Source organism: Triticum aestivum, chromosome 4B, assembly GCF_018294505.1.
Source record: "Triticum aestivum cultivar Chinese Spring chromosome 4B, IWGSC CS RefSeq v2.1, whole genome shotgun sequence".
NCBI classification, from domain to species: domain Eukaryota; kingdom Viridiplantae; phylum Streptophyta; class Magnoliopsida; order Poales; family Poaceae; genus Triticum; species Triticum aestivum.
The window spans coordinates 139,740,875-139,758,148 of NC_057804.1; the positions used below are offsets into that span (position 1 = coordinate 139,740,875).

Genomic DNA, 17,274 nt, shown 5'->3' on the forward strand with positions numbered 1-17,274 from the left:
CAAGACGGAAGGGAAAACGCAAGCCGTGATCACAAAAATACTCGCTCCCGGTTCATTGGAACTTACACAGAAAATATACATCTGATACACAGAGCAAGGCCGTATACACGTATGTTGTCACTACTTGCAAGCTGCAGCTAGAGATCTCAAATATGTCCGTACTGGGTTCAAGTGGCAGTGTCCCCCATGGCCAGCCACATCTCATCTGCGGTAACCGCGCATCGAGTCCAGATCCCGCTGCCTCAGGTTGCCGTACTTCCTCCTGCGCTTACCAGTAGCCACGGCAGCCTGAATGATCACAGTTGCGCAAAGTATAAAAACTCATATACAAGACACAATAACGACATACTCCCTCCGTCCGGAAATACTCGTCGGAAAAATGGATGTATCTAGACATATTTTAGTTCTAGATACATCCACTTTTATCAATTTCTCCGACAAGTATTTTGGGACGGAGGGAGTACTATGTAATATGCCCCTGGTCTGTTGACCGGGTGGTGCCTTGACCTGTTCTTCCGCTTTGATGGACTCCGCGAGATTTTCCATGTCGGGTGTATCTTTTCCTTGCATGCCAGCCATCATCTTCTGCATTCGAGTGCGCATTTGGAAAAGCTGCGATACTAGTTGGCTCACCTGAGAGCAAGAAAATGTTCAGTTCAGCTCCATGAAGTTCTGTGGTTTATATACTACTAGATCGAATGGCGACGAAATGACAACTGAACCTGCTGTTCTGTCTTTCCAGCGTCCTTAGCCACTCTTCTCCTTCTCTCGCGTGACTCAGCAAGTAACTCTGGTCTTTCCCTTTCATCTGAACATAGTCAGGATAATTAGTGCTGGGCAAATGTTCATGACAACACTTCGTCGAAATTATGCTCCAAAAAATTAGAACTGGTACGTCTTTTCATCGATGAACTTGGCACGCACAACTGGCATTGTCCCAGCTATGGCAACTGCAAAATGTTTATTTTGATGGTGGCCCTCGATTCTCACCACACCAAGTTATATGCCACATGAATGATTCCCTCGTCAGACTATTTTTTTTAAGCATAAAAATTTCATGAAAAAATAAAAGAAGGAAAACCATGCTTGTTTCCCAAAGCAGGATAATTTCAAACTACAGCAACTTAAGATACTACCTGTGGACATCAGAACACCAACCAAACAGATAGTTGATTGGCAATGAACTTCAGTCTATATATTCACATCATTTCATATTTTGTAAGAAAGCAAGTACGAACTACTGGCAAGCTACTGAATCCACAGATCAATATTAATCAGAATTGATCCCAACCTGTTATTAAAGGCTTACACATGATATGTAAGAAAATAAAAATCACTCTCCCTAATATAGCAAGTGTTTGGAAAGAACATGCAAGACCATATCTTCATGATGTGAACTGAGTGTAGATTATACATACCAGCAGTCATCACATTGATCATTGACTCCATAAACTTAACGTTTTTCTCAGCTTCACGGATTTGCGCTGGAGTAACCTAGTAAAAACACGGCAAGAGTTGTGGTCTTAATAAGTAATAACATAAAATTTATATCTTGGGGCAAAAAGTCAATTAGAAGACTGGTTCCAAGGAAATGTAATAAATTAGGTACAGAATTCATATTCGCACCTTGTTCATGCCTGGAATCATGCCAATTATACGACTGAACGAACCCATTTGCGCGATAGCTTTTGTTTGCTTCAAGAAATCATTGAAGTTAAACTTTGCACTCATAATCTTCTTCTGTAATTCCTCAGCATCTTCTTGATTCATCTACTTGCAGCAGTATGTTACACCATATAAATATGACATTATTGTTTAATGAAAGACACAAGGAAAATTGCATTTCACAGAAAGATACTTACCACTTGCTGTGCTTGCTCAACAAATGAAAGTACATCTCCCATTCCCAAGATACGCTGCGCCATACGATCTGGATAGAAAGGCTCAAGATCCTCAACACGTTCTCCACGGCCTATGAACTTGATGGGCTTTCCAGACACCTGCAGAGTTCTTCATTGTCATATTTTTCATATGCATGCTAACAAAAGGAACAAAGACAGAAAGCTTGCTAATATAGCCATAACACACGTAAACACTGAACATTTATTATTTAACCTTGCTCAATCGTGTACTTTTCTGTTATACTGTACAAAATTGACGACGAAAAACCTATACAGGAGGAAAAGGTAAATCCTGAGAATAAGTAAAATTAACTTATGTAACCCCTCCATGACATACATTATTTCATTGAATTTATGGGTATATCAACTCTTGTGTCATAATGCCTTTTTGCCAGTTATTGAGAATTGAGAAGTCTAGAAAGATCAAATAAAACCAAAATGTATGGACACAAATAGTGCCTTCTATGCATTACTAGAAATCAGTAGTTCGTTTAGACAGAACTAAGAATCTGGATGGTCACACCAAATGGATAAAGTTTTTCAAGTCGAGAGACCTCTTTGATACTTAGTGCTGCCCCACCTCTGGAGTCACCATCCAGTTTTGTCAGTATAGCACCAGTTATACCAATTTCAACATTGAAGGCACCGACCAATGCTGATAAAAAAATCAGCAAGGGTAAGTAACATTCTAGCAGATGACGAAGAGTTTAAACAGATGAAGAGTTTCAGAATAACAAGTTCTGCTACTACAGGGAGCGTGCTCCTGCTCCTTTGAAAAGAACACAATAAATTGTAAGGAAAACTGAACGAAGAGAATTGGACCAAACATGGCTCTTATATACATGTAGACGAAACATGACTAATATGGGACCCCCAAATCCAAATACATGGCATGTATACATGTATACATTAATATGTGCTGCAATAGTCAAAGTTGAAAATGCAAATTTCTTTTTCTGCATGCCAAGCAGTGCATTAGGTAAGTTACTTACACCCGACCAAGTATAAAATGATGAGTCTAGAGCCCTAAACTACTCATAGAACAACAAGCAACAACAAACCTGCAGCTTCTTGGCCAGTCATAGCATCAACCACAAGAAGAATTTCTGTAGGCTTCACTGCCTTCTTTACTTCTTTCAACTCATTCATCATAGCTTTATCTACCTAATGATAGAAAGATTAGCTGGTATCGGTTGTGCTGGGTAAACACAGTTGAAGTAACAGAAAGACACACTAGCTCCGCCATTTAAGGCTAAATAGAGTACCTATCAAAAAGTATCATATCTCATTTTTCACACCAACTCGTCTCATAACAGATTATCTTTACATTTAAGTTTAAATATACTATACTAGAATGAACATTTTTGGTTGAAGCACTAGACTGAGTTTAAAACAAACATACACATTTAATCCAAAATAAACATTTTAAAGAGATTTTGACCTTTTACAGACTTAAAAATTACTAGTAAGAACTAGTGCAGTTCGATCATATATCTAAAATTCCATACTTCGGCATGATTATGATCTGGTGCCCAAGATCTGTGTACAAAATTAAGTCAGCTGGTTAAAACTGGTACAGGACTGACGTACAGTTTTTTAGAACCATGATTGTAGCAAACCGAGGAACATAATTAGATGATAAGAGTTACCTGCAATCTTCCAGCAGTATCCACTATAACTACATCGGTCTTCTTGCTCTTTGCTTCTTTCAAACCATTCTTGGCAATCTCTGAAGGTTTTGCTTCCGTTCCTTCTGAGTAAACTGGTACACCAACCTATCAACATTCAAAAGTAACTGTAGTTTTAATTTCAAAATTTGAAAAAAAACAGATATGCATTACTGGTAGCTCTACAGTCATTTGAATCGAAGGTAGCCACAGTTATTAGCGAGAAAACGTTTCCAACTGAATACGACTGTGAAAAGATCAATTTCATTACGTGTACCTTTTTACCCAGAATAGTGAGTTGGTCAATAGCAGCAGGCCTGTAAACATCTGCAGCAACCAGCATACAACTCTTCCCCTGTAACCTGAATCTGGTTTATAAGTACTGATGGCCTGGGCTCTTAGGAAAATGCTTAAAGAAGAAAGCTCAGGAATGCACCATCTTTTTCAGATAGAAGGCAAGCTTAGCACAGACGGTAGTTTTCCCAACACCTTGCAGACCTGCCAATAGGATAACCGTTGGGCCAGTTTTTGCGAATACTAAATCTGATACCTCTCCACCCATCAGTTGTACAAGTTCATCATTTACAACCTACATCATTTAACTCTTGTTAGTCCTCTAGGGCTAGAAGTACATATAGTATTACATTGGGAAGACCACATTCAGTTAGTCCAAAATAATCAATGAATTCCTCAATTAAGGTCACTTGTGTGCACAATAATATGCACCCGTCAATAATGGCTGTGCAAACTATACATAGAAAATTTGTCACATATGCAATTTATAATTTTCTAGGATCCTCGGATCTGAGTATACCTTCACTAACTGCTGCTCAGGTTGGACACCCCGGATCACATCAGTGCCTATAGCCTTTTCAGTAACAGACTCGATAAAACTTCTTGCTACTGGCACACTTACCTGCAAAGTAGGGCGCGCATTAGATTGTGAAGACAAAAAATATATAGAAATATAGCCCCACAAGAAAGCCATGTACTGAAAGAGATGAGACATACATCTGCCTCCAAAAGTGCTCTTCTAATATCCCGCATCGGTTCAGCAATATTCTCCTTTGTCAGTCGATCTTGAACCACAAAAGGCATTTCCTTCATTATTTACAATCATGATTTATAGCAAAGCTACAGAGGGTGCAGTCAGCGTCGCTGATCAAGCATGAAAAATGCATACTGCATTGAATTGTTTGGACAAAAACGATCCACACATTACAAAGTTACGCAAAAGAAAAGTTATCACTTCATAGATAGCCAATCTAGAACTTCACAGTTGCATATAATACTCTGTCAACCTGATACACGATTCGACACATCACACATATTTTTGGGAGGAGAACTGAGTGTGACTCTGTTCAACACATTGCAACCAGAGCATTACGTATGACAGCAACAAAATCCACACATGAGGCGAGAAGCAAACGTGTAGTGTATGGGTAAACTATCAGAAGCGAACTCACCGACGCCTCGCAGCTTGTTCCACGCGGACTCCAGCCCGGTGGTGAGCTGCCCGAACATCTCCGCCCTCACAACCATCCCGCTTCCCCGCCTCCTCCTCCTGCATCCCTGAGGGCGTCCCAAACCGTAACAAGGTAAGAAAACCATCCGTTCAAAAAGAGATAAGGTCGAGATCTTTCTCGGAGGGAAGAAGCTAGGAAGTTGCAGATGCTCAGAGCGAACCGGGAACGGGGAAGAGAGGGCGCGGAAGGCAGCGGGACTTTGGGCCCCGCGGAGGTGGAATGAGAGAGTGGGCACGCGGCGGAGGTGAAGGGAGGCCACGGTGGGCCTGGCCGGCGAGCGCCGGGCGCCGGCGGGAGACGAAGAGAGCGTGAGTGTGGCAGTGGCCTCCATTGGAGAGGGCGGAGCGTTCTGCGGAGGCGAGGCGAGCCAAGCAACGAGGAGGATAAGAGGAAGTTGCTCTAACTGGGCCTTTCTGGGCACGACGGTATCAGAGAAAAAATGCTGACCATGATAGCCCATGAAACGGCCCCGTCATCAAGTCGAGGGCCGTAGCCGATAGGGGGATTCTAAAAAAAAGTCGATAGGGGTAATTCTCAAAAAACACACACACACACACACACACAATAGTAGTGGAGGGGGAAATATCAGGTGCTCAGTGCTTCTGCTTCCCATGCTTGCCCGATTTTAAAACTTTAATTTTAAATGTTTAAAATATTTTTTAAAAAATATGAATGTTCACAAGGAATGTGACTACAACCCCTAAAAGATCCAAGTCAAAAATCAAAATGTACATCGAGAAACAAAAAAGACAAATTCAGATGTGAATAGCGTCAAATGGTGTTTTTGTCTTTTTATGACACTATTCATGATAGATTTCATATCTTTGTTTCTCAATGTTCATTTAGAGTTTGGACCTGGAATTTTTAGGAGTTGTAGTCATATTCCTTGTGAATATTCATATTTTTTTGATTTTTTTGACATTTAAAATTGTTTTTTTTAAGTTAGAGGATGGGGAACACCCAAGGATGGGAGCATCTGATATTTCCCCGTGGTGGACGTACAAATACAATCAATTATTGGTGAGATCAAACACTCATGCAGCAACTTTGAAGCTCATAATTGAGCTAAATTTTCTTTATCTTTACAAACTCATCGTCGCTTGTGGATGGGAGTGTGAGTGCCACATGATGTGATCATGTAAAGTACCTGTGAACAGGCGAAATGACTTCCGTTATTTGCGCTGTGAGTCTGGGGGCGATACAGTGACGATCTCGCAGAGGAGAAAATCCCACCACATCGATGATCGAACGGAGGAGATCAGCGAATGAGGGAGAGATCTGTGTAGATCAGAGAGAAGGAGGTGGATGTGAAGATCCCCTGGGAATAGATTCAAGGATCAAGACAAGAAGAGCAGTCTGCAAAATAGCAGAGAGGTGAATACGCAGAGTCAAATTGAAAAAGGGGAACATAATGGATCTGAAGGCAACCATTGATGCAAGTTTGGAAAGAATCAGGGGACAATAGCAGATGAGGATCCAAATCATATGTTTGTAGAAAGAGATCAGTCATAAAGAGGGGGTGTTCACGAAATATCACATACTCGAGATCCTCCAGACCCTAGCAGAGGAGAGGAATCGGGTATAGCTGATATGACATCATTACACTGGTACACCAAGGTGCTATACAAACGGTTTTTAACCCCTTTCCGCGACGATATTTGGAACCATCGCCAAGTGAGTGACCGCGATAGGGAGGTCCTTCCCACACGACCCAAAACCCGTCGGGGATAGGGAACCATGATGGATACAGTTGTCCATATAAAACTATTTCTGATATCTCGAACGTCCCAAACGCTCCATCCTTGCAACTCGTTTGTGCTCGCATTGCAACCGCAGTCGGTTTTCTATGGTGCTACGTTTATGATGCGCGGCCCATCACAAACAGTTCACGATTATAGAGCGTGTATGATAAGCAGACAATCACACACATTCACTTTTCCCGAACCGTATGCGATAACTAATTAAGAAGATTAGTTAATCATCGTACGAGTGTCGGATAGGATTACGAAACGTTGGACCGTCGTAGCTGTTGGGAAACGTAGCATGCAATTTCAAAAAAATTCCTACGCTCACGCGAGACCTATCTAGGAGATACATAGCAACGAGAGAGGGAGAGCGTGTCCACATACCCTCGTAGACCGAAAGCGGAAGCGTTTGACAACGCGATTGATGTAGTCAAACTTCTTCTCGTTCCGACCGATCAAGCACCGAACTGAAGGAAATATGCCCGGAGGCAATAATAAAGTTGTTATTTATGTTTCCTTATATCATTGTAAATGTTTATTATTCGTGCTAGAATTGTATTAACCGGAAACTTGATAGATGTGTGAAACATAGACAAAACACAGTGTCCCTGGTAAGCCTCTACTAGACTAGCTCGTTAATCAAACATGGTTAAGTTTCCTAACCATAGACATGTGTTGTCATTTGATGAACGGGATCACATCATTAGGAGAATGATGTGATGGACAAGACCCATCCATTAGCTTAGCATAATGATCGTTAAGTTTTATTGCTATTACTTTATTCATGACTTATACATATTCCTTTGACTATGAGATTATGCAACTCCCGGATACCGGAGGAATACCTTGTGTGCTATCAAACGTCACAATGTAACTGGGTGATTATAAAGATGCTCTACAAGTATCTCCTAAGGTGTTTATTGGTTTGGCTGTTGGTAATATGCCCTAGAGGCAATAATAAAAGTGTTATTATTATATTTCTTTGTTCATGATAATAGTCTTTTATTCATGCTATAACTGTATTATCCGGAAATCGTAAATACACGTGTGAATACATAGACCACAATATGTCCCTAGTAAGCCTCTAGTTGACTAGCTCGTTGTGATCAACAGATAGTCATGGTTTCCTGGCTATGGACATTGGATGTCGTTGATAACGGGATCACATCATTAGGAGAATGATGTGATGGACAAGACCCAATCCTAAGCATAGCACAAAGGTCGGTTAGTTCGTTTGCTAGAGCTTTTCCAATGTCAAGTATCTCTTCCTTCGACCATGAGATCGTGTAACTCCTGGATACCGTAGGAATGCTTTGGGTGTATCAAACGTCACAACGTAACTGGGTGACTATAAAGGTGCACTACATGTATCTCCGAAAGTGTCTATTGGGTTGACACGGATCGAGACTGGGATTTGTCACTTCGTATGACGGAGAGGTATCTCTGGGCCCACTCGGTAATGCATCATCATAATGAGCTCAAGGTGACCAAGGTGTTGGCCACGGGATCATGCATTACGGTACGAGTAAAGTGACTTGCTAGTAACGAGACTGAACAAGGTATTGGGATACCGACGATCGAGTCTCGGGCAAGTAACGTACCGATTGACAAAGGGAATTGTATATGGGGTTTGATCGAATCCTCGACATCGTGGTTCATCCGATGACTTCATCGAGGAGCATGTGGGAGCCAACATGGGTATCCAGATCCCGCTGTTGGTTATTGACCGGAGAGTCTCGGTCATGTCTGCATGTCTCCCGAACCCGTAGGGTCTACACACTTAAGGTTCGGTGACGCTAGGGTTATCAGGAAGACAAGTATGTGATTACCGAATGTTGTTCGGAGTCCCGGATGAGATCCCGGACGTCACGAGGAGTTCCGGAATGGTCCGGAGGTAAAGTTTTATATATGGGAACTTGTTAAACGGGCACCGGAAAGTTTCGGGGTCATACCGGTATTGTACCGGGACCACCGGAAAGGTTCCGGGGGTCCACCGGGAGGGACCACCCCTCCCGGGGGGCCACTTGGGCTGCATAGGGATAGCAGCCATCCCCTAGTGGGCTTGGCGCGCCCCCCCCCTTGGGCCCATGCGCCTAGGGTTGGGGGGGAAACCCTAAAGGGGGCGCACCCCCCTTGCTTGGGGGGCAAGCCCCCCACCCCTTGGCCGCCGCCCCCCTAGGGTTTTCCCTAGAGGGCCGGCCCCCCTTGCCCCTTCCCCTATATATAGAGGGGTGAGGGGAGGGCTGCAACACACCACAAGCCAAGGCGCAGCCCCTCCCCTCCCCAACACCTCTCCTCCTCCGTACGTGCTTGGCGAAGCCCTGTCGGAGTACTGCTGCACCAACTACACCACGCCGTCGTGCTGCCGTTGGAGCAATCTTCCTCAACCTCTCCTTCCCCCTTGCTGGATCAAGAAGGAGGAGACGTCCCCGTCCCGTACGTGTGTTGAACGCGGAGGTGCTGTCCGTTCAGCACTTGGACATCGGTGATCCGAATCACGTTCGAGTACGACTCCATCATCACCATCCCCTTGGCAAGCTTCCGCTCGTGATCTACAAGTGGTATGTAGATGCAAACTCTCTCCCTTGACTTGTTGCTTAGATGAACTCATAGATGGATCTTGGTGAAACCGTAGGAATTTTTTTAATTTTTTCAACGTTCCCCAACAGTGGCATCATGAGCTAGGTCTATGCGTAGTTCTCTTTGCACGAGTAGAACACAATTTTGTTGTGGGCATAGATCTTGTCAACTTGCTTGCCTCTACTAGTCTTTTCTTGCTTCAGCGGTATTGTGGGATGAAGTGGCCCGGACCAACCTTACATGTACGCTTACGTGAGACCGGTTCCACCGATTAACATGCACTAGTTGCATAAGGTGGCTGGCGGGTGTCTGTCTCTCCCACTTTAGTTGGAGCGGATTCGATGAAAAGGGCCCTTATGAAGGGTAAATAGAAGTTGACAAAATCACGTTGTGGTTATTCGTAGGTAAGAAAACATTCTTGCTAGAACCCAATTGCAGCCACGTAAAAGATGCAACAACAATTAGAGGACGTCTAACTTGTTTTTGCAGCGATTGATCATGTGATGTGATATGGCCAGAAGTTGTGATGAATGATGAATTGTGATGTATGAGATCATGTTCTTGTAATAGGATTCACGACTTGCATGTCGATGAGTATGACAACCGGCAGGAGCCATAGGAGTTGTCTTTATTTTTGTATGACCTGCGTGTCATTGAAGAACGCCATGTAACTTACTTTACTTTATTGCTAAACGCGTTAGTCATAGAAGTAGAAGTAGTCGTTGGCGTGACAACTTCATGAAGACACGATGATGGAGATCATGATGATGGAGATCATGGTGTCATGCCGGTGACAAGATGATCATGGAGCCCCGAAGATGGAGATCAAAGGAGCTATATGATATTGGCCATATCATGTCACTACTTTATATAATTGCATGTGATGTTTATTATGTTTTATGCATCTTGTTTACTTAGGACGACGGTAGTAAATAAGATGATCCCTTACAAAATTTCAAGAAGTGTTCTCCCCTAACTGTGCACCGTTGCTACAGTTCGTCGCTTCTAAGCACCACGTGATGATCGGGTGTGATGGATTCTTATGTTCACATACAACGGGTGTAAGACAGTTTTACACAGCGAAAACACTTAGGGTTAACTTGACGAGCCTAGCATGTGCAGACATGGCCTCGGAACATGGAGACCGAAAGGTCGAACACGAGTCGTATGGAAGATACGATCAACATGAAGATGTTCACCGATGATGACTAGTCCGTCTCACGTGATGATCGGACACGGGCTAGTCGACTCGGATCGTGTAACACTTAGATGACTAGAGGGATGTCTAATCTAAGTGGGAGTTCATAATTTGATTAGAACTTAATTATCATGAACTTAGTCTAAAACCTTTGCAAATATGTCTTGTAGATCAAATGGCCAACGCTCATGTCAACATGAACTTCAACGCGTTCCTAGAGAAAACCAAGCTGAAAGATGATGGCAGCAACTATACGGACTGGGTCCGGAACCTGAGGATCATCCTCATAGCTGCCAGGAAACAATATGTCCTAGAAGGACCGCTAGGTGACGCTCCCGTCCCAGAGAACCAAGACATTATGAATGCTTGGCAGTCTCGTGCTGATGATTACTCCCTCGTTCAGTGCGGCATGCTTTACAACTTAGAACCGGGGCTCCAAAAGCGTTTTGAGCATCACGGAGCATATGAGATGTTCGAAGAGCTGAAACTAGTTTTTCAAGCTCACGCCCGGGTCGAGAGATATGACATTTCCGACAAGTTCTATAGTTGTAAGATGGAGGAAAATAGTTCTGTCAGTGAGCACATACTCAAGATGTCTGGGTTGCACAACCGTATGACCCAGCTGAATATTAACCTCCCTGATGAGGCAGTCATTGACAGAATCCTTCAGTCGCTCCCACCAAGCTACAAGAGCTTTGTGATGAACTACAATATGCAGGGGATGGTAAAGACCATTCCTGAAGTATTTTCTATGCTGAAGTCAGCAGAGGTTGAAATCAAGAAAGAACATCAAGTGTTGATGGTCAATAAGACCACTAAGTTCAAGAAGGGCAAGGGTAAAAAGAACTTCAAGAAGGACGGCAAAGAGGTTGCCGCGCCCGGTAAGCCAGTTGCCGGGAAGAAGTCAAAGAATGGACCCAAGCCTGAGACTGAGTGCTTTTATTGCAAGGGGAAGGGTCACTGGAAGCGGAACTGCCCCAAATACTTAGCGGATAAGAAGGCCGGCAACACCAAAGGTATATTTGATATACATGTAATTGATGTGTACCTTACCAGTACTCGTAGTAACTCCTGGGTATTCGATACCGGTGCCGTTGCTCATATTTGTAACTCACAGCAGGAGCTGCGGAATAAACAGAGACTGGCGAAGGACAAGGTGACGATGCGCGTCGGGAATGGTTCCAGAGTCGATGTGATCGCCGTCGGCACGCTGCCTCTACATTTACCTACGGGATTAGTTTTGAACCTTAATAATTGTTATTTAGTGCCAAGTTTGAGCATGAACATTGTATCTGGATCTCGTTTAATACGAGATGGCTACTCATTTAAGTCTGAGAATAATGGTTGTTTGATTTATATGAGAGATATGTTTTATGGTCATGCTCCGATGGTCAATGGTTTATTCTTAATGAATCTCGAGCATAATATTACACATGTTCATAGTGTAGATGCCAAAAGATATAAAGTTGATAACGATAGTCCCACATACTTGTGGCACTGCCGCCTTGGTCACATTGGTGTGAAGCGCATGAAGAAGCTCCATGCTGATGGACTTTTAGAGTCTCTTGATTATGAATCATTTGACACATGCGAACCATGCCTCATGGGAAAAATGACCAAGACTCCGTTCTCCGGAACAATGGAGCGAGCAACCAACTTGTTGGAAATCATACATACCGATGTGTGCGGTCCAATGAGCGTTGAGGCTCGCGGAGGATATCGTTATGTTCTCACTCTCACTGATGACTTAAGTAGATATGGGTATGTCTACTTAATGAAACACAAGTCTGAGACCTTTGAAAAGTTCAAGGAATTTCAGAATAAAGTGGAGAATCAACGTGACCGAAAGATAAAGTTCCTACGATCAGATCGTGGAGGAGAATATTTAAGTCACGAATTTGGCACACACTTAAGGAAATGTGGAATCGTTTCACAACTCACGCCGCCTGGAACACCTCAGCGAAACGGTGTGTCCGAACGTCGTAATCGCACTCTATTGGATATGGTGCGGTCTATGATGTCTCTTACCGATTTACCGCTATCATTTTGGGGATACGCTCTAGAGAAAACTACATTCACTTTAAATAGGGCACCGTCTAAATCCGTTGAGACGACACCGTATGAATTATGGTTTGGGAAGAAACCTAAGCTGTCATTTCTAAAAGTTTGGGGATGCGATGCTTATGTCAAGAAACTTCAACCTGAAAAGCTCGAACCCAAGTCGGAAAAATGCGTCTTCATAGGATACCCTAAGGAAACTGTAGGGTATACCTTCTACTTAAGATCCGAAGGCAAGATCTTTGTTGCCAAAAACGGATGCTTTCTGGAAAAAGAATTTCTCTCGAAAGAAGTAAGTGGGAGGAAAGTAGAACTCGATGAAGTACTACCTCTCGAACGGGAAAGTGGTGCAGCTCAGGAAAATGTTCCTGTGATGCCCACACCAACTGAAGAGGAAACCAATGATGATGATCAAGGTACTTCGGATCAAGTTGCTACTGAACTTCGAAGGTCCACAAGGACACGTTCCGCACCAGAGTGGTACGGCAACCTTGTCCTGGAAATCATGTTGTTAGACAATGGTGAACCTTCGGACTATGAAGAAGCGATGGCGGGCCCAGATTCCTACAAATGGCTAGAAGCCATGAAATCCGAGATAGAATCCATGTATGAAAACAAAGTATGGACTTTGACTGACTTGCCCGATGATCGGCGAGCGATAGAAAACAAATGGATCTTTAAGAAGAAGACGGACGCGGATGGTAATGTCACCATCTATAAAGCTCGACTTGTCGCTAAGGGTTATCGACAAGTTCAAGGGATTGACTACGACGAGACATTCTCTCCCGTAGCGAAGCTTAAGTCCGTCCGAATCATGTTAGCAATTGCCGCATACTATGATTATGAGATATGGCAGATGGACGTCAAAACAGCATTCCTTAACGGGCATCTTAAGGAAGAGCTGTATATGATGCAGCCGGAAGGTTTTGTCGATCCTAAGAACGCTAACAAAGTATGCAAGCTCCAGCGATCCATTTATGGGCTGGTGCAAGCATCTCGGAGTTGGAATATTCGCTTTGATGAGATGATCAAAGCGTTTGAGTTTATGCAGACTTATGGAGAAGCCTGCGTTTACAAGAAAGTGAGTGGGAGCTCTGTAGCATTTCTCATATTATATGTGGATGACATACTCTTGATGGGAAATAATATAGAATTTCTGGACAGCATTAAGGCCTACTTGAACAAATGTTTTTCAATGAAGGACCTTGGAGAAGCTGCTTATATATTAGGCATCAAGATCTATAGAGATAGATCGAGACGCCTCATAGGTCTTTCACAAAGCACATACCTTGATAAGATTTTGAAAAAGTTCAAAATGGATGAGTCCAAGAAAGGGTTCTTGCCTATGTTACAAGGTGTGAGATTGAGCTCAGCTCAGTCACCGACCAATGCAAAAGATAAAGAAGAGATGAGTGTCATCCCCTATGCTTCAGCCATAGGATCTATTATGTATGCCATGCTGTGTACCAGACCTGATGTAAACCTTGCCATAAGTTTGGTAGCAAGATACCAGAGTAATCCCGGCAAGGAACACTAGACAGCGGTCAAGAATATCCTGAAGTACCTGAAAAGGACAAAGGACATGTTTCTCGTTTATGGAGGTGACGAAGAGCTCGTCGTAAAGGGTTACGTCGACGCTAGCTTCGACACAGATCTGGATGACTCTAAGTCACAAACCGGATACGTGTATATGTTGAATGGTGGAGCAGTAAGCTGGTGCAACTGCAAGCAGAGCGTCGTGGCGGGATCTACATGTGAAGCGGAGTACATGGCAGCCTCGGAGGCAGTGCATGAAGCTATTTGGGTGAAGGAGTTCATCACCGACCTAGGAGTCATACCCAATGCGTCGGGGCCAATCAAACTCTTTTGTGACAACACTAGAGCTATTGCCCTTGCCAAGGAGCCCAGGTTTCACAAGAAGACCAGGCACATCAAGCGTCGTTTCAACTCCATCCGTGAAAATGTTCAAGATGGAGACATAGAAATTTGCAAAGTACATACGGATCTGAATGTCGCAGATCCGTTGACTAAACCTCTCTCGCGAGCAAAACATGATCAACACCAGAACTCTATGGGTGTTCGATTCATCACAATGTAACTAGATTAGTGACTCTAGTGCAAGTGGGAGACTATTGGAAATATGCCCTAGAGGCAATAATAAAAGTGTTATTATTATATTTCTTTGTTCATGATAATTGTCTTTTATTCATGCTATAACTGTATTATCCGGAAATCGTAAATACACGTGTGAATACATAGACCACAATATGTCCCTAGTAAGCCTCTAGTTGACTAGCTCGTTGTGATCAACAGATAGTCATGGTTTCCTGGCTATGGACATTGGATGTCGTTGATAACGGGATCACATCATTAGGAGAATGATGTGATGGACAAGACCCAATCCTAAGCATAGCACAAAGGTCGGTTAGTTCGTTTGCTAGAGCTTTTCCAATGTCAAGTATCTCTTCCTTCGACCATGAGATCGTGTAACTCCTGGATACCGTAGGAATGCTTTGGGTGTATCAAACGTCACAACGTAACTGGGTGACTATAAAGGTGCACTACAGGTATCTCCGAAAGTGTCTATTGGGTTGACACGGATCGAGACTGGGATTTGTCACTCCGTATGACGGAGAGGTATCTCTGGGCCCACTCGGTAATGCATCATCATAATGAGCTCAAGGTGACCAAGGTGTTGGCCACGGGATCATGCATTACGGTACGAGTAAAGTGACTTGCCAGTAACGAGACTGAACAAGGTATTGGGATACCGACGATCGAGTCTCGGGCAAGTAACGTACCGATTGACAAAGGGAATTGTATACGGGGTTTGATCGAATCCTCGACATCGTGGTTCATCCGATGACTTCATCGAGGAGCATGTGGGAGCCAACATGGGTATCCAGATCCCGCTGTTGGTTATTGACCGGAGAGTCTCGGTCATGTCTGCATGTCTCCCGAACCCGTAGGGTCTACACACTTAAGGTTCAGTGTCGCTAGGGTTATCAGGAAGACAAGTATGTGATTACCGAATGTTGTTCGGAGTCCCGGATGAGATCTTGGACGTCACGAGGAGTTCCGGAATGGTTCGGAGGTAAAGTTTTATATATGGGAAGTTGTTAAACGGGCACCGGAAAGTTTCGGGGTCATACCGGTATTGTACCTGGACCACCGGAAAGGTTCCGGGGGTCCACCGGGAGGGACCACCCCTCCCGGGGGGCCACTTGGGCTGCGTAGGGATAGCATCCATCCCCTAGTGGGCTTGGCGCCCCCCTTGGGCCCATGCGCCTAGGGTTAGGGGGGAAACCCTAAAGGGGGCGCACCCCCCTTGCTTGGGGGGCAAGCCCCCCACCCCTTGGCCGCCGCCCCCCCTAGGGTTTTCCCTAGAGGGCCGGCCCCCCTTGCCCCTTCCCCTATATATAGAGGGGTGAGGGGAGGGCTGCAACACACCACAAGCCAAGGCGCAGCCCCTCCCCTCCCCAACACCTCTCCTCCTCCGTACGTGCTTGGCGAAGCCCTGTCGGAGTACTGCTGCACCAACTACACCATGCCGTCGTGCTGCCGTTGGAGCAATCTTCCTCAACCTCTCCTTCCCCCTTGCTGGATCAAGAAGGAGGAGACGTCCCCGTCCCGTACGTGTGTTGAACGCGGAGGTGCTGTCCATTCACACTTGGACATCGGTGATCCGAATCACGTTCGAGTACGACTCCATCATCACCATCCCCTTGGCAAGCTTCCGCTCGTGATCTACAAGTGGTATGTAGATGCAAACTCTCTCCCTTGACTCGTTGCTTAGATGAACTCATAGATGGATCTTGGTGAAACCGTAGGAAAAATTTTAATTTTCTGCAACGTTCCCCAACATTGGCATAGATGGAGATTAGGATTTGTCACTCCGAGTATCGGAGAGGTGTCTCTGGGCCCGCTCGGTAATGCACATCATAATAAGCCTTGCAAGCAATGTGACTAATGAGTTAGTTATGGGATGATGCATTACGGAATGAGTAAAGAGACTTGCCGGTAACGAGATAGAACTAGGTATGGAGATATCGACGATCGAATCTCGGGCAAGTAACATATCAATGACAAAGGGAATAACATATGTTGTCATAATGGTTCGACCGATAAAGATTTTCGTAGAATATGTGGGAGCCAATATGAGCATCCAGGTTCCGCTATTGGTTATTGACCAGAGAGGAGTCTCGGTCATGTTTACATAGTTCTCGAACCTATAGGGTCCGCACGTTTAACGTTCGCTGATGATTTGTATTATATGAGTATGTGATTTGGTGACCGAATGTTGTTTGGAGTCCCGGATGAGATCACGGACATGACGAGGAGTCTCAAAATGGTTGAGAGATAAGATTGATATATTGGATGATAGTATTCGGACACCGGAAGTGTTCCGGAATGTATTGGGTACATATCGGAGTACCGGGGGTTACCGGAACCCCCCGGGGGAAGATATGGGCCGTATGGGCCTTAGGAGGGAGCACACCAGCCCACATAGGGGTGGTGCACCCCCGAGGAAGGAGGCCGAATTGGTGTAGGAGGAGGGGACGGCGCCCCCCTCTTTCCCTCCTTCCCCTTCTGGTAAAA

General features: G+C 44.4%; 1 protein-coding gene across 1 annotated transcript; it reads right to left on the reverse strand.

Annotated features, from left to right (window-relative positions):
- Nucleotides 1-7: 7 nt before the first annotated feature.
- Nucleotides 8-5,531, reverse strand: LOC123091498 (signal recognition particle 54 kDa protein, chloroplastic). The gene is made up of 15 exons (XM_044513032.1): nt 5,255-5,531; nt 5,035-5,140; nt 4,580-4,647; nt 4,383-4,484; nt 4,005-4,157; nt 3,846-3,923; nt 3,551-3,676; nt 2,963-3,065; nt 2,456-2,556; nt 1,863-2,000; nt 1,627-1,770; nt 1,419-1,494; nt 723-808; nt 508-633; nt 8-288 (listed from the first exon to the last, which is right to left on the reverse strand). Exons 1-15 carry the CDS (start codon nt 5,423-5,425, stop codon nt 202-204), a joined length of 1,665 nt encoding a protein of 554 aa, XP_044368967.1. The 5' UTR covers nt 5,426-5,531; the 3' UTR covers nt 8-201.
- Between the last annotated feature and the right edge of the window lie 11,743 nt (nt 5,532-17,274).